Source organism: Astatotilapia calliptera, chromosome 17 (assembly GCF_964374335.1).
Source record: "Astatotilapia calliptera chromosome 17, fAstCal68.1, whole genome shotgun sequence".
Classification (NCBI taxonomy): domain Eukaryota; kingdom Metazoa; phylum Chordata; class Actinopteri; order Cichliformes; family Cichlidae; genus Astatotilapia; species Astatotilapia calliptera.
Window position 1 is genome coordinate 38679847 of NC_137438.1, and position 18028 is coordinate 38697874.

The 18028-nt window shown below is 44.2% G+C and overlaps 1 protein-coding gene across 4 annotated transcripts in view; it reads right to left on the minus strand.

Annotated features, from left to right (window-relative positions):
* Positions 1–18028, minus strand: part of pde4ba (phosphodiesterase 4B, cAMP-specific a) — a 202275-nt gene that overhangs the window by 6788 nt on the left and 177459 nt on the right. For all 4 annotated transcript variants that reach the window (XM_026146428.2, XM_026146430.2, XM_026146431.2 and 1 more), the window contains 2 exons: positions 13085–13197; positions 1909–2002 (listed from right to left, as the gene is read on the minus strand). In XM_026146428.2, the coding sequence (XP_026002213.1) occupies positions 1909–2002; positions 13085–13197 (207 nt within the window). The remainder of the gene's footprint in view (positions 1–1908; positions 2003–13084; positions 13198–18028) is intronic.

The window sequence follows — 18028 nt, forward strand, 5'->3', positions numbered from 1 at the left end:
ATTGTCACCACTGCTGTGCAGTGTTTGCGTGTTGCCTGTATATAACATATATGTGTGTCTGTTAGCTGAAATATGGATAAACTGAGCTCACTCTTTTCTCTCAACTTAGCTGGTACGAAACATGCAAACAAATCAGCAGATGAAATAAATATCCCAATCGGCTATTTTGTCTCTTGTTTTTCTTCCGCTCTCACTTTCCAATCCTCTGTCACCTCCCACGTTCACTTAGATTTCAGCCAAACTCGTTTCACCCTCCTCCACAAGCTCTTCCCTGAGAGATTCGGTGGGGAAGATGGAAGAGGAGCCTGGGAGACGACTATTTTCCCAAAGTTGGGTGTGCTGGCTGATCCAAAGGGAGTTATGACAGATTTATGATGCAAGGACAGCTGGGAAAAGGTCCCAAAAAATAAATTAAAGGCACACGTGAGCTGCTGTGTCGAAAGCAATCGTAATTGGAAATCCTTGATTAAAATAGTCCCCGCTAAAAGTCTGAGATGTTTATTTATCTGGGGGATGAATCGTGCTCCACGAGCACCGTTTTACCAAGCATGAGGTCGTCTGTCACAAAACGATGGGACTTGTGATGGATCTACCAGGCCTATGGCATCAAAATTTAATTTCCCTGAGACTGAATGATGCTCTTTTTTTTTAGTAACAAAAATAGGATAATGCAGAAATAAGTGCATTACTGATGCGATGTTAATCTTAGTGGATGGAAGGATTAAAACAGTCCTTTTGGTGAGCTATGGACCGTGCCAGGTCTGCTGTGCTGACTCCTTTTCTTCTGATTAATATTTTCTCTTTCCTCCTTTGCTTCTTCAGCCCCCTTCAGCAGGGTAATCCTCATTTCCTTATCGAAGTCGTTGGTGAGTGGATTCTCGGATCGGCAGAGAGAGAGAGGGACAACAAGGTGTCCCTGCTGACAAAGATGCATTAAGATGGGGATGAGTCACCCAATCTGCCGAGCTCATCTCCCTGCCAGCAAAGGGGGTTCCTCTATACCTCCATTTTTTTCCCTTCAGTGCAGTGAGGTCTCTCCCTCCCTCGCTCGTTTGCTTCTTCTCAAAGCCCGTCTCGCTCTAAACGGGGGCGAGGGATCCACTGACAGCGCTATACCAGCGGGGGACGGCAAACGATCGGAAACAGAGTGTCTGAATAATCTCGGCTACCTTTATGAGCATTATCTCTGAAATATATCAGCCTTTTTCTTTCTCCCTCTGTATATCTGGGATGAGATCATTTACTTCTACTTTATTTCTCTGGCTTTGTGCATCCTGCATCGAGCACTCTTCCGTAGACTTATCAGGTTTCCTGAAAATCAACTTTGAATCTGTTTTGTTTCATTGGTTGTTGATTGATGTTTCTAGAGCCGTTTGTTGCATTACGGTTTCTTTTTGTGCTTTGGTGCCAAGAACAAAACCAGAAAGGTTTTAAAGCTGAATATTCATAATTAGATGTCCGCATCTATTCTCAGACGTGCAGCCCACGCCGACAGCATCCAGTTCCAGTTCAGACTCCGAAGCCTTCTTTACAGTCGATACCCTTTTTTATTCTCGTAATATTTTGAGAAATTAAATATTAATACTTTTTTCAGTTCTGTTTCAACGGTCAGATGTCATAAACGTCGACACAAAGCTTAATGGCGCAGTTTTTTTATGGTACGCCCCCACAGGAAACCAGCCAGAGCAACTTGCACAGCTCGACATCATGCAAAAGACCGAACCTCCACAAAGAAAGAAAAGAAATTGAGCTCTGTGAGCTGTAATGTTGCATATCTGACCAAACACACAAGTCATAAACGTGATTTGTGGAGGCTTCAGATGGATCATAAACATCCAGTAGCTGTTTTTGTTTAACTTATGAACATGGTCGTGATTTTGAGTTTGTGTACACAAGACTTCCATTTACCTAGGAAGGTGTTGGAGATGAATTCGGAAACCTGGTTCCCAGACCGACTCATCTCGGATAGGTGCGTCAACTCCCGATTCAACATTCTCTTGAACTGCAAGAGAGAAAGAGGAGGAGGAGGGGGAAGAGAGAGAGAGAGAGAAATGTCGTCAGTTTCCACTGGAGAGGAAATCTGGGAAACATTAGGATATATACGGTTACATGGAAAATTTACAAGTGCCCAGTTTTATTCTGCCAGGTCAAGAATGTCACTTGATATTTGTGCTTTTCCACAGTTTTCCCTGAAATGAATTAAGATGCAGATAATTATTAGCGTTAACAGTGAGTAGGCTGCCACTTTTTAATAAGCCTCAAATTACCCGCAGCAAACACTTCACAGTTTTATTACGCTGGGTCGCATATTTGGGGCATTTAGCCATTTTCCCTGCATCAGTGTGCAAAAATTTCAATGATGCAAGAGGAAAATCTGCACGCAGCTCGAGACGTTCCTCTTGTTGCCAACATTTCACGTAATTTCATGCAATTTGCACATTGCGAACAGTTCTACGGTGGTTCAAACATTTAAAAAAACACTTGTGATAAACAGGCACAGAGTACACAGAGACCCAGACACTGCAGCAGCAGCTGTTTATGACAGGCTGTTGCATGCGCGTGCACACACAGACACACAGCTCTGCAGAGGGCTCAAGATGGAGCCCGAGCCGTCGGATCCCCCACCACCATCGACAACAACCCTCTAATAATGATGGAAATATCTTTGGGTGCACGCGTCGTGCCCACAAAAGCAGCCGATCGGTTCCAAACCGATCTTTAGCTTCTAATGACAGAACAGCACAGAGAGCTATAATGAGGCCAACGCGGTATCCCCACAAGCTACGTAGATAAGCGCCACACACCTTAATGTAACCCCAAGACACCGACAGCAGGTAATTGGCTTCAGGCATTTTGGACCCCGTTTTCTCGTTCCTACACAAAGCCAGAACTGTAATCCAAAAAGGGAGGATGGGGGCAAATTAGAGGCAGATGATCAGGATTCCTCCAGCACCCAAAAACAGGGGGGAAAAAAAAATCCTCTCTTCTCTCCTCTCGGGTTTCTCTTCTTCTCAGCAGCTAAGAGAGCAGCTCGATGGTGGCTCACTCTCTCTCTCAGCAGCAGAAAAGGGCCAGCTCTGAGTTTCCATGCTTGGGAATGGAAATCTGGGAGGATGGACGGATGTGCGTGAAAGAAGGAGCTGTAAGCGAGGAGACCCAGCGGGCTCGATGGATCGGCTGGAGCAGCAGCTGGAGCCGTGAGCTGGGGACTGTCTGCGCACTGATGAATAATGGAGAAGAAGCGAGGAAGGGAGGAGGGGAAAAACGGCGATGGAGAGGGGAGGAGGAGGAGGCGGGAGTGAGGCAGTGATGTTCATCTGACTAGAGGGGGGGTTCCTCTACTGGATTTGTCTCGCTTTGCTGCTCTCGCTGCTGTAGCACTCCCTCCCTCCCTCCCTCCTCTCGCCCTCGCTGTAGTCTGCCAGCCCCAGCAACACACTCCAGTCAGAACACATGATTTGACAGAAAGTGGGGGGGAAAGGGGGGAGCCCAAACTACAGCTTGGCATTGGTGTATATGTAAAGTTATAAAGGGGTGTGTGAGTGATTGATATTTAATATCCATTTAATATGAACTCTTTCGCTCTCTTTTTTCTCTCAACTACAAAACCACTGCAAGTAATGTCCATCCTCCTTCATTCCCAGGCCCTGTAATGTCATGAAGCTGTGAAACTGCGCCTCCCATCTACGAGTGAAACAATGGGAAGAGCGAGAGGGATGCTGCAGCACGTTTTGAAGAATATGAACGTACAGCGATGTTATTTCTAATCGCCATTATCTCTATTATCCCCTCCCGCCCCCTCTTTTGTGTCTTCTGTTGTCTCCTGACGTGCAGCCACGGCAGCCATTGTGGAGAACTCATAAGCCTGTTCATTATCCGCACCCCATAATAATATTAGATGCTGACAGGGTGTTTGTGGACGGCTATTTTTAACAGCCAAGACACAGGAGGCGAGACGGTTAGAGAAGAAGGAAGATAATTGTGTCCTTCCTTCCCCAAGTTAGGTGACACGAAGCCCACGGTTTCTCTCGCTGCCTGTAACTGCGTGTGCGCCAATTACCAGAACACCCCAACGCCATGGCAACAGCACTAGGTAGCCAGTGTCAGGCTGTTTTTTTTTTTCTAAATGAGGAGAGGGGAGGCGAAGGAGAGAGGCTTCCCCTATTGCTTCCCAGGCAGACATGTGCAGTAGCTGCTGAGCTGTCACGAGGACTCACCACACACATCGCCCCTGCTCGCATCCACTGATGCACAGGCTGAAAATCGCCTCCTCCTCCTCGCCTCCACCACCATTCCCTCGCTCTGCTTCATCTATCCCTCACTCTCCACCGCTTACATGTCAATTTCTCTCTCGGCTTCCACTAGCCAACACAGTCATCAATCTCTGTCTGTCTGCTTCGCTGGCAGAATCGATGGGCTGTCCTCAGAGCAGGTGTTGATACTGGCTGCGGTGTACAAGGCCAGGCCCACCTGACCGGAGCGTAACACCAGCAGCACCAGACGTGTCAATCACGACTGGGCTCTTATGTGTGAAAACCTTGAGGACAGCTGCGACGCCTCCCTCACGCTTCAGAACACATCCACAGGAAACTGTAAACAGAGGTTCCCAGAGAATCTCTCGGCCCTAATGTGTGTGTGCGGGAAGATGAGGGGGAGATGAAAGCTTTCCCGAGAGAATTCCTTCCGGATTATCCTGCCAATGAGGGAAAGAACCAGAAGCGAGGAGGTGGGATGCAAGGAGAAGAAAAAACACAGAAAAGGAGGAGGCAGCTCTTTATATAATAGCTCACTGCATAATATATAAAGAAACCAGAAATAACAGGATGCAGTGTCGAAGTGCCGTGCTTCCCCCAGAAGCTGCGAGAAAAGTGCGCACACGCTCCGCAGCAGCCTGCGAGCGCCGTCACCTGCATTTAAACCCAGTCAGTGCTGACATGTTTTATAAGTGTGTGTGTTTCAATGTGTCGCTGCCAGTGTGTGTTTGGAGTTGGCTCTTTCATGAGGGAAGCCTCCTTATCTCCCACTGACATCATGACACTGGAGGGAGATTAACCCATCCAAAGATGTGTGGATACATCTCTCCGTCACTGGAATCTTTATTATATTTGTTTCACCAGTTAGCTCCTTTCATTTATTATAATCTAAATCAGTTTTTTCAACAAATTTTCCATTATTTTTGCTTTTATCTCGTCTTCCTCTCGCTTTAAGCTCCATATCTCTGTCTTCTAACCTCTTACTCCTCCCCTTCTCTCCCTGCTTTCGGTGGGTGGGTTGATTCAGCAGAGAGGTGCTCTGACAGAGGGAAGGAAGGTGAATGGAGCCCGTGGTACATCAATGAGAGGTGGAGGGAGGGGCATTCGTGCAGAGCCCCCTCCGTTCAGACGTGATCCCATCGGACAGCTCGCCGTGCAGGGCGGCGAGGCGGACAGGTGGACCGGAAGGCAGACACGGAGTCTCCCTCTGACACGAGACTGATCTTACGCAACATCAGCGTGCTTCCATTATCTGAGCTGGCGCTGCAGCCTCAGGGTATCGTGTCTGTTACTCTCTGACTGTTTCTCCTCATCGTTCTGATCTTTTTGCACCACAGCTTAGAGGATGACTGAACTGGAACTCTCTGGTGTTGCTGAAATCAGCTGAAATTTTCCAGTTTGTCTCGTTACCCATTTGCGCCTGAAGTGGTTCAGACTGAAGTTGTGTCTCTGAGCCACTAGTGGGTGCACTACACCCATTCTGGTCAGTCTTGACTTAGTACTGGGCTCCCAGTCTGTACTGGTATTTACAACTTATGGCTAAATCTGTAAATATCTTTGCACCTCTGTGAAGGTGCGAAACACACTTTAAAAGTAATCAATTTCTTGATTTAAGTCACTCAGGATTTGCAAGGAGCTGCAAGTTTTATTTATTATCGTGATTTTTATGCTTCTCAACAGTCTCATATTCACAGCATGCATGCAGCGTTGCTGATTATAACTCGTGCAACCATCTCCTTTACCAGCAAACGTGCAGCGTTTGCGGTTAATCACCTCCTCAGTTTAGCAAACGTGTGACGCCAGATTGTAAAATCGGCACAGCGGCGCGGAGGGGTAGTGACATAACTCGGAGAAGATCAGGAAACTTACCTACGTATGAACTGTGCGTATGTTGGTTAGAGATACAGACAATTCTGAGAGACGGCCTGACTACCTCTCACTTCCTCTGACTCACTCGCTTATGCTTGTGTGTGCGTGTGTGTGTGTGAGAGATGGAGTGTATTCATGCATCTGTGGTCCCGTACAGTAAAATATAGAGGGGGGAAAAAATGAAGGTTTCGAGAGCAAAAAAGGATGGGAAGGAGAATCGCTTTTAAGCCGACTGATTGATTCTAATCGCTCCTGGTGATCACAGCCTCAGATGTAGTTTGCTTCACTATTTTTAGGCTCGAGGCTGCAATGCTCAGCTCGAGTCGGGGCTGCTTCGAAAGCAGAAAGCAACCCTCTGTTAAAGACCACGCTGCAAAAAAAACCAGGAAATGCTCAAATCGTCTGTTCTAAATTCTCCTCCTAACTTCTGGCAAAATAAAGAATTGCAGAAATGTGTTCTCGACACTGTGCACCCAAGCTACGAGCACTTCACCACTACTTCTCTCGTCAGACAACCTGAGTGTTTTGGCCTATGTCAAAAAAAGTCTTTGGTACCCAGCTAAGATACACTCCTTTCCATCCGCTGGACCTCCTGTGATTTAAATCTGTGGCTCCTTCCCTCATTTTAGGCAGTTGGAGACATTAAAAGCAGACAAAGCTGAACTTTTTATAAGCAGTAACTATGCAGTTACAGTGAATACTGGTTATTGTCACTTATAGGTCACTTACAAACTAAAGAAATCGCTTTGGCATTTGGCCAGGAAGAACAAAACGACATCTGCGCTTAATTATCTGGAAGCACCATAAATCTCTCATGAGTTTGATTCTCTGGGAGTAAAGGTTATCTAGTTCCACAGACAGAAACAATTTGGGAATACGCAGCAAAGGAAGCATAAAAGACCCCCGAGGCAAATGCAGAAGGCAGGTTTGACCACCATGAGTTGAAAATTAATATTCAAAGGACAAACTTTTCAGTAAATTGAAGCGGCAATAAATACTCCCAACATGCTTCCAAAGTGAAATCATGTGCAGACTTGAAATAAAATGCTGCTAAAATTCGCTCCAAACTCCACCAGGATCAAAGGGCATATAAGTACACAATGTGTATGAAAAAGCAATGTGTATGTAATATATTAAAATATATATATATATCCAATAGCATTCAGTGCAAGAAAAAGCTTGAGCAAGCCACAAAACATCTGTTCTTTTAAGTCCAAGCAAGGCAGGAAATCTCACCGAATGGCGAATGATTACAAACTGTGTCTACCAGCATAAAATTATAAAAATAACAAAACTCACCTTCCTCCAACCGTTCAGCTTCCCTAATTTCCTCTCTTTCTTGTCAAAGCAACAGGCGCCCATGTTGCTGTGTGTAAAGTGCAGGGTAGAGTGGGGCTGCCGTCCGTTAAAGTGTCTCAGTCTCAGTCTGACTACAGCATGAGTAAAAGGACCAAGCCTCTGCTCTCTGACGCTGGGAAACGCCACAGCTCTAGTGACTCACTCGGGACTGCGAGGTCTGATCAGGCTCTACCTCACACCCTGTGTCTGTGGAGCAATGACTGTGTTAGACCTCTGCTACATACACACTCCCTCTTGGGGTAGTCCCGCCTCTAGCCTTTTCCCCCCCCTGCTCCTCTTGCTTGCTGCTCAGCGCTCTTGCAGCTGGCAGTCACATCTCCGAAGCTTTGCTGTCACTGTTAAATCTACTCGGGTGACCGGCTCTTTAAAAAGCCCTTTACACGTGCTCGTCTCCATCAGATTTCTTCATGGTTTCATTATTCATTCTAAGACGCAGTAATTTGCTGCTTGGTGTTTGTGGATTTTGTATTGGGGGGATGATGATGTCATCATCTCAGGCTCAGGGATAGGGATTCATTTTTCCTTGAGCTTTCTTTGATAACCAAGAAAACACTTAATGAATTAATGCACATACCGTATTTTTCAGACCATAAGGCGCATTAAGTGAAACAAAACAGTCAGATAAGTCAAACTTTACTCAGCTCATTCTTCTTGCTTCCTCCTCTTCCGTAGCATTGATTCATTGATGCTGAATTCTCTGCAGCTGCTCTATTCCCATGTTGTTGCAGTATATGAATGACTAACCTCGTATTGTGGATGGATTATCTCAGTTGTTCTCCTGACTGAAGTTTGGTCCGTTTACAGCATCCTGCCATGCGATTGCATTTGTCCCTAACCATCAGGAACCCTCATGTTAACTTTTATCAAGTGGAAAAAAGTTAGCGTTCATCCTCCAGCTTCACTGTGTTTATGCTATGCTAACATAGCTGTGTCACTAGCGATCACGTAGCACATCATTATATACCAGCTAGTCCAGCTTCAGTAACCCTACAAACGCCACTGCTGTTTAGTTTTCTGTCTTCATTTATGTTGGAAGTGATAGCAGAGCTGTACGTTTGATTTTTTCAGAAATCTCTCAGTCAGAACATGCTATATCATGTTTAGGTGGAAGCTAGCGAGCTAACTTCCTGCTAACTTCTAACTCCGTTGAATGTAATAAATTCTGTTTTCATGGATGCCTGGATGTTAAACTTAATTGTTACACCTGGTAAAACAGCAACGCTGATCATTTTATTAAAGATGAAAGAATTTAGACAGTTTTAACTCTCAGTGATGCTGCAGTGTTCGATTGACTTTGGGACCTGAACGGATGGAGTTTAGGACCCAGATTCCTCCGCGAGGCTCCTGACTATGGTAGCCGTAATGCACCGACAATCTGGTGCAGCTTCGTAGCTACCAAAGTTGTAGTAAAACATGTTTTGACAGATTTCTGTGCACCGTGTAGCACATAAAATCAGTTCGAGGTCAGTAAGCACAACCAGAATTCATACATAAGGCGCACTGTTGATTTTTGTGAAAATTAAAGGATTGTAAGTGCGCCTTATAGTGCGGAAAATACGGTATATGAACTAGACAAAAGCAGCAGCTTTTCACCTTTTCAAAGCAGGAACCAGTTGTTTCTTTTTTGGTAGCAAATTCATCACGTTTCGCAAATGAGTGCAGTCAATTATAAACTTCCATTTCAATTATAATTTTGGCTCATGCAGAATTGGGATAAAATCTTTATCTTCTCTTCACTTCCCAAAGTTCAGTGAAATCCGCATGATTAAAAAAAACAGTTGTTTCATCTTTTTTCAAGTTTACTAAATCTGATTTTCTTTTTAAGTTTTCTTTTAAATCTGTGAGTAACTCTGTTAAATGATCTTGAGCCCCATATTGACAAAAAGAACTGATTATAATCAAGCAGACATTAGATGCTTAAGCTGTATTTTCACACAACAGAGAGTCTGCAGTGCTGGAAGGAGCATATTCCAACTCACAACAGACTTTGACCCGTCTATGTCAACCATACATAACAGAGGGGACAGTCACGTACTGTAAGTGCTCAGCATCAGCCCCTGCCTGCACTTCACCTTGGAGGTACGATCGCATCTTCTTGCGTTTCACCTCCCCTGTGCTCATGTTTCATACTCTGCCACAGCTTGGATAACAGTTTTTCCACCATCCTAAATACAATAGGAAGTTGCGGGGGTCATATGAGCCGATCGGTATGTTCTTGCTAACAAAGCCGCGTTGGGTGTAACGGCCAAGTTGACAAAGGGTCTGCAGTTGTGCAATGTTTTAGTTTACTGTAAAAACAAGACTGCCGAGATATGAGGGGATTAGCCTACTGTGGGTACGGACACCCAGCTGCACGCACACTCACGTAGACACAGGCATGTATACATGCGGCACATGTTCGATGGGCGACTCCTTATCAGCATCTTGTGCACATACGGTTACGTGTCGGGGCACATTCACCCACTTGCCAAAGTCACATCTGTGAGAGAGGGTCATAATGCATAATAAGCACATTGTGCCACTTGATACGCTGCGCTGTGGACCGCAGCGGAGACTCCACATTTAAAGAAGAAATACAGTTCAGTATGAACTGATTAAAAATAAGAAAGTACAATTTAGAGAGCTACTTTTCTTTCGTTTGACCAACGATAAATGGCCACACCTGTCAGTTTACATCCATCTGCTCAAGTGGAAGTGCTGTCAGCTTTCCATTGTGTTACAGTCTGATGATCTTGGCAGACCGAGGGGTAGGTGTAATGTTTTCTGGAAAAAGCAGCGCAAAACCATTCCTTCGTTTTTCCCTTATTGGGATATTTGGGAATCTTTCAAGTTGGTGAAGTTCCTGTATTCAATCATCACCTACAGATAACGTTCGTCTCGATCCAAAAAAAGTTTTCTACGATTGCAAAAGTCCTACAGTTACAGTCTTGATTTCAGGCTAAACTGAAACGCAGCTGAGGAGTGATGCAAACCAACAGCTTCTTTAAAGAACGTTTGTACAAGCATGGATGCTCCGACTTCCTCTGCACTCTGCCTGTCTTCTGTGTTTGGTCTGTCACCCCTGCTTTCATGTCTAAATGACTGTTTGAATAGTTGTTCCAGTAGTTCTGCAGTGATTCTGTCAACCTAAGTGAAACCGCTCCTGCTTACTGTCAGTGCTGGATGTGTGACGGCAGCAATAGGATAAATAAACACGGCCATTAACCGTCCAAATGGGTATGTTGGGATGGCTATTGTCATATAGAGAGAGCAGCAGGAGATCAGGAAGGAGACAGGAAGAGAGAGTAACTCTGCCCAGGGGTCTGCGAGGATCCCTTAAACACACACACAAACACACACACACACACATACACACACACACACACACACACACACACACACACACACGTTCTTTGTCTTCCTCTCTAGTTCATTGTGTTTGACCCACTGCTGGATCACTCGCATCCTGTTGTCCAGTTTTCATGAGAAATAATAAGCTTTCCTCTTGATTCACATGTTTACATGACAGGGTTTTTCAGGCTAAGTTACACTCATCGCACACACAGCAGCTTTCTGTGGTTTGGACTTAAACAAAAGACCAAAAAATGTAAATATCTAGCTTCCTCCAAGTGGCCGATCTCTGTGGCAGTCTACGGTATAAAACTGCCCAGTTTAGATCTCTAACAGTGATGGCCATATATCCAGTGACTCATGAACTCTTCCTACCTTTAAATCCCACAGACATATTTACTTTGGTGTCCGGCGGCCAACCACATTATCTCTATCGACAACCATTTTAAAAACAGACATCTGTGGACTGACTGGATACTTCAAGCCGCAGGCGAGGTCTGATCATTTTCTCTGAATGATGAATTCTTAAAGTACAAAACTGAATAGATGTAAAACCTTGTCGTAACGGGGAAACCGTGCTTTGATATCCATGACATCATCTGAATGCAAAGGCCAAAAGGAGGCAATTATGAGACCATGTGTTTTGTATTACAGCCCTTAAGGTAATAGCAGCAGAGATTCTAATGACAGAGAAATAAATTATAGACCGAGTAATAATTTTTTGATCCCCTGCTGAATTTGTAAGTTTCCAAAGAAATGAACAGTCTCTAATTTTTATGGTAGTATCGTTTTAATGGAGAGAAGCAAAAAATATCAACCAAAAATCCAGAGAAAATACATTACATAAAAGTTTTAAATTGATTTGCATGTTAGTGAGTGAAATAAATATTTTATCCCCTACCACCCAGCTAGGATTCGGACTCCCACAGATTGGCTGCGTGCCCATGTGTACAGATTAGGATCAATCATTCATCTCAACGCATGTTTATAGAACCAGAACCAGTTTCTTCCATTCGAACCTCGCCACCACCAAGGACATGGTCAGAGGCAAAGCCTTAGATATGCTCAAGACTGGAACTGAGGTACAAAACGTTTGATGAGCTTTCATTATTCAGAAATGGAAGAAGTATAAAATGACCAAACTGCTCAATCTGGAGCTCCTTTCAGTATCTTGCCACACGGGGTGTGCTAACAAAGGAGTGGAAAGGAAGAAGCACATTAAGGTCATGGAGTGGCCTAGCCTCAGACCTCAGTCTTTTAGAAAATCTGTGGAGGAAGCTGAAGCTTTGAGTTGCCAAACGGCAGCCACAACACCTAAAGGATTCAGAGAGTTTCTGTAAAGAGGAGTGGGCCAAAACCCCTCGTGAAATCTTTGCAAACTTGGTGACCAACAAAAAGAAACGTCTTACCCCAACAAGGGTTCGTCCACCACCAAATAGTAAGTCATGTTTTGCTTGTATGTCTGTCTCTTTCCATGAAAATGATACAGCCATTTCTTTGTAAGTGAGCAAACTTACCATGACTCACACAGTCATGGATGCCACCTAATAATTCTTAGATATCATGTCGAGAATCCAGTGACACGAGCACAGGAAGCGCAATACAACAAGTGATTATTAAGCTGAATGTGGTTCAGTACCATTGTTTCAACTTCCTGTCTCTTCACATAAAAACCAGGCATTGAACTTCACTGCACATGACACGCAATCGGTGACACAGAAGAAACAGAATAATCAGCGGACAGTGGAAAAGTTAGTCAGCTAAGATGGAAAGAGAGCCACAGCCGGTCAAGAAAAAACACACACCTGCTTGTTAGACCATCTTTTCAACAAGGAGAGTTTTATGTTTGCTCAGGAAAACAAATCTGATGATAAATAGGACATATAAGTGAGCTGGTGGCCTTTTAATCCAATCAGCACTCATCTCAGCCCCCTCTGCCAAACCAATCTCCTCCTCATTACTGTTCTGTTTATGTTCAAACTTTTAACGCTGTTTACTTTGATGGGTCATGCTAAGTTCAGCAGTAGCATCTTTGGATTTTGTATACCGCCCTTCATGTGTTTATTATGCTGAAGGATTAATGCTTCCTGCAGATTCCCTTGCTAGTCAGATTTGAGAGCTCCCCTAAAAAGCGGAGCCCTTTTTTTGTATAAACACTTGCAACACATGGACTTGGATTTATCTGCTCGAAATACAAGTGTGATGGCACAAAACTGCCCCCATTATGATGAAACACAATAACAGCAAACAGTGAAAGGTGCAGCCTCTCATACCTTGGTGGAGGCCATGTCGCTGACAGAGCGGTAGGTCTGGATGGTCTCCAGCTGGTCCAAACACCACTCCAACTCCTCCATTGTCTCCATGGCCAGTTTCTGGTACGCGTCATCTGTCAACAAACAGCCGGCACACAGAGACACGCAGTCAGAACAGACAGAGCACATGGAGCCCGAACGCTGCCCAGCCACTCCCAGGGACCGTCCACCCACGGGTCTCGCTCAGGGTTCCTGCTGCTGAGGAGGGGGGACTGCTAGAGGTGGGACACGGTTGTAGCGCCCCTTCGTCATGAGGAGGTTTTTTAGCTGCTGGGACTCGCAGCTGTCAGTGGAATCGAGAGAAAGCCAGGACCTGACCTCGTTCTGTCACACACTCGACTTGTCTGTGTGAGTCCCCAACCCCCCAAACGTCATCTCCCAATGTGAGGCCCTCAGCTTATTTACATAAAGTCAACCGCCCTATTACAGGAAACTAGATACCCCCACCTCACAAACAAACTTTACCCCATCTCACAGGAAACAGACACCTCGAAACCTAAACACACATGCAGAGGCGCACATGTTGTACCATTAAAAACATGCATTGACTTAACTGGTAAAGTTGCCACCGATTAAGAAATATTTAATCACACTAATTATTTTATTTTTGATCATCGACAACAGACGGTGGCATCGGACACGTCTTCGTGATGAGCCCATCATTTCTGACGCAGGATGTTTTTAATCACTCATTTAGTCATAAAAAAAAATGATAACAACTGCTGCAAAACATGTGTCACTGTTGCTTTCTAGGACGTAAGAAGAAGGCTGAAGGTCCAACCACAGCAGTCAGAAAATGCGCCCTAGATATAAAATGACAGGAACTGGCACTGGCGTTACGTTTACCAGAAATGCAGTGACATTTCTAATGCTGTTGTGCTGTTACCATTTAGGTTGTTTTTATTTCTTTTCTTTTTAAATATGTTGGTCAAATAAAGCAGAAGGATTATAATAAAAGAAATCTTGAGTAAAGAACAAAAACATCTACAAAGCACACATGAAGTTGGTCCAGAGAGGGATTATGATGACAGACAGAGAAAGTCAAGGCAAGGTTTGTGCTGTCACCACTGCTGAGAGATTCCTGCTTGGCCTGGGAGTCACTGCTCCGACCCTGTTCCTGTGGTTTAACCATTTTTCAGACAACTGCAAACTGTACGTCAGAGTTGGAGTGAGTGTGTCTTGGAAAGCAAAGGCGAGTGTGCGATGAGTTGGTTGGTGGAGTTGAACCAACACACACACACAAACACACTCTTCTCCCACTCACTGTGTATACTCCGGGTCGCCTAGCTGCAGAGCACAACATGGCAGCAGGGTGTGCACTGCGGCGACCTTAGCGCGGCCACGTAGAATGCGTCCCCCGCTCTGATCTCCTCGCCATCAAAGACACGAGCCTGTTTGCTCTCCCAAACATGAGAGGCACCTGGCACTTTGCCCACAGCCTTCCCTCACTCTGATGAGGGCAGTGAAAGAAAAAGAGGGAGTGTGTGTGTTTGTGTGTGTGTGTTTAGTTTAATGCCACAACTGCCTGATCTTGAAACGGTTTACACTTATTTGAGATGTTGCTCTCCAGTATTTCCAACATCTTTGAGGTGGTTTGTGTTTTTGAAGAGCGTAGAAAGGTCCCTTTCCCTGGAACGGTCTTTTCTTTTGACCTTTTAAACTCTGCTCAGAAAGCAAGAACCACAGTAGAAGTTTTTCGACTGGTATTTCAACATTTGTCCAAAGTCGTAGCAGTAATGATGAGTGAAAATGAAGCTGCATCAGAGAGAAACAGCCATGGCTGGATTGATCTAAAAATCACTTTCAGGACGTGATTTCAAAACACACAAAACTGGGTCTCAAGATCTAGTTCAGCAAGTCAGGCCCTAAAGCCAGCCATAAGGCCAAATACCTGCAGGTCTCCATGTATTAAATCCAAGTTTTGAGGCAGGTGCCAGAGCCACAGAACTGTAACACTTGTATAACGGTTTTACTTTGATCCCTGGCCTGCTGGAAAACAAGGCCAAAATCACCAGTCTTTCCTCCAGCAAAGGACCCAGTTAACCACCTGTTAAAGATTTATTTGCTAAGAACTAAAATATTTGGCTCGGGTTCTAAGTTTTATGTCAAAAATATTTAAATTGCTCCAACAGCTATCAAAAATAAGCACCGATGCTTAGAATACTTTACTTCAGATAGAAATCGAGCTAATAAATAAGACTAGTCGACCATAAAACAAGACAAGTTCACAGCTTCCGCAATATGACTTCACTTCCTATTTGGCTTTGCCTATTTTAAATTCATATGAAAAGTTCCATCATTCATCCATCTACCGATCCATCCATCATCTACCCAGCCATCATCATCCATCCATCCATTTATCCATCCATCTACCCAGCCATCATCCATCCATCCCTCTACCCATCCATCCATCATCTATCCGTCCATCATTTATCCATCCATCCACACATACATCCGTCTACCCAGCCATCATCTATCCATCATCTACTGATTCATCATCATCCATCCATCCAACCATCCATCCACCCATCCATTTATCCATCTACCGCTCCATCATCCATTCATCCATCTCCTTATTTCTCTCTCCTGAACATATGGAAGGAAAAAAAAGTCAGAAATTAATCAAGAAGTAATTAAGTGCAACATACAAATAATAATAAGCCTTATTATGTTTTTCAGGGTTTGTTTGTTGTTTTTTGTAAACTTCAACTTTTTTTACATTTCAAATATCATTTCAATTAAACAGCCTGTACACATTGGTGGACTAACCATTAGACAAACATTAAATATAATTTGGTTAATTACCAATGCTTTTAATTTTGGTGGTCTAATAGACGTATTAAACACTGTAAATATAAGTATATAGGATATAATGAGAAAGAAAAAAAAAGGTCAGTTTGAACCTGGATCTTAGGTCTACACCTATAGTCAGGTCTAATTAGATGGATGAGACACAAGCAGTAAATCACAAACGTGTTGGTATAAGGTTAAAATATGATTTGTCATAATGGGTAAAAAGTATTGGTGAGAAAAACTGGTGATAATGAAAACACATTAAGAGTAGAGGCATGTGCACTCACTATATATTAGTAAGTACTCCAGTTATGGCCTTGGGTGGACTGAGGGAAACAGCACTCCAAACACACACACACACACACACACACACACACACACACACACACACACACACACACACACACACACACACACACACACACACACAACGATACAAGAGGGGATTTCCACCGCCTCCACCCGACACAAGGACCTTTCTGATCAGTGCTCAGACCTACAGTTTGTCCCACAGGGGCAGGCAGGAAAATACATATGTACAGTCCAGCCACACAAACACAGTGACACACGCACACTTGATGGCTAAGATGTCTTGTTACCGCACACACTGCCATACAAACAAGTACTTTCCATCTGAGAGAAGCGGAGCCGGCAGGAAAGGTTGGGGGGGGGGGGGGTTGAGGTCAGCACTCTCTGTCTCGGTTTCAATTTAATATTGAAAAGTTTTTAGTTGTTTTTCACTAAATCCAGCGAAATCAGCAGCCCGAGGTAACATTAAAATCGAGAAAATGCAGGAAAAGGGCAAGAGTGAATGAAATAAAGAGAAATAAAAGGAACAGAAAATAAAATCCAAATAAAGAACACATGGGCTGTTTTTTAATGTTACCAGCATTCCTCTTACTGTGTCAATCCATAATTCAATGATTGTTTTTCCTTTCCCTGTTTCACGTGCATTTTAGCGCCGGTTCCAAAATGTTTTATAATTCTTAGATCTGTCTTTTATTTGATTATTAGCATTTCAGAGCATAATTTTTCAGATTTCCCCATAAAATCAATTTAAATTCACTCACCTCCTCCACAAGAATAACATTTTGTTGGTTTATTTACTCCACATTTTATGGGAGATTTCTTCACAAACACACACACACACACACTCAAATGAGGTTATTTAAGGACCATTGTGCCCACAGGACATCAGACAGGAGCTGTTAAAGCTGTTTGTGTTTGTGCCTGTGTGTGAGCGACAGCTGCATCTGTCATCCTCCCATGGGCATAGAGATAGTTTGCCCGTGATGCAAAGGTAGATGCAGCAGGGCATGTCAGCTGCAGCGCATTATCAGCAGCCAGCATCTATGTGGAAGACTGTTAGCTTAATTGTGAGCAAGCACTGACACACGCTGGGACACAAAACCGACTCTGACTAAAGGGGTCAGTTGAGGACCAGCCCTCCCCACACCTGCTCAGTCCATCCTAATTTCTGCTTTTCGTTGACCAAGAATTCACCGTGTAAACATTCAGGTTTCGAAGGGTGACGTCCCACATTTCTAGTGAACCAGCGTAAACAGACCACACACGCACTTAAAGAGAAGCCAAACTTTGACGCTGGTCAACTGGCAGCAGCGCCGGATTTGTAAATGGCTGAAAAAAAGCAAGAGAGAGACTGAGGCACTCTCTTTCTTCATCTCCTGCTTTACCAGAAAGTGAGTTGATCTGAAACCCTCCGTGCGGTTACACAACACTTCCTAACAAAGACCAGAGATGGTACATTGAGGTGGGGGGGTAGCGCCGCATTTGGAGGTCTTACAAACTCAAGTTTGGCTTGACATTCACAGAAATGTCATTGACAAGAAATCTGAAAAGTCAAGGGGAGGACGAAGAGCGGTGGTGGAGTTTGTGGTTTCGGGGCCTTCTTGCATAACCTCGATACATTTCTTGATCAAAACATTTCTCTAAGCTGGGTTCTGAGAAGTGACAAAATGACATCATGGCTATGTATTTCATTAGCAAACATTTATCTGATTTACTGGGACTCAGAATGTGAGTAATATTTCAGTAGATGACATTTCCTTACCCTGCGGCTGTTTGATATTAAGGATAGGAGGGTAAAATAAA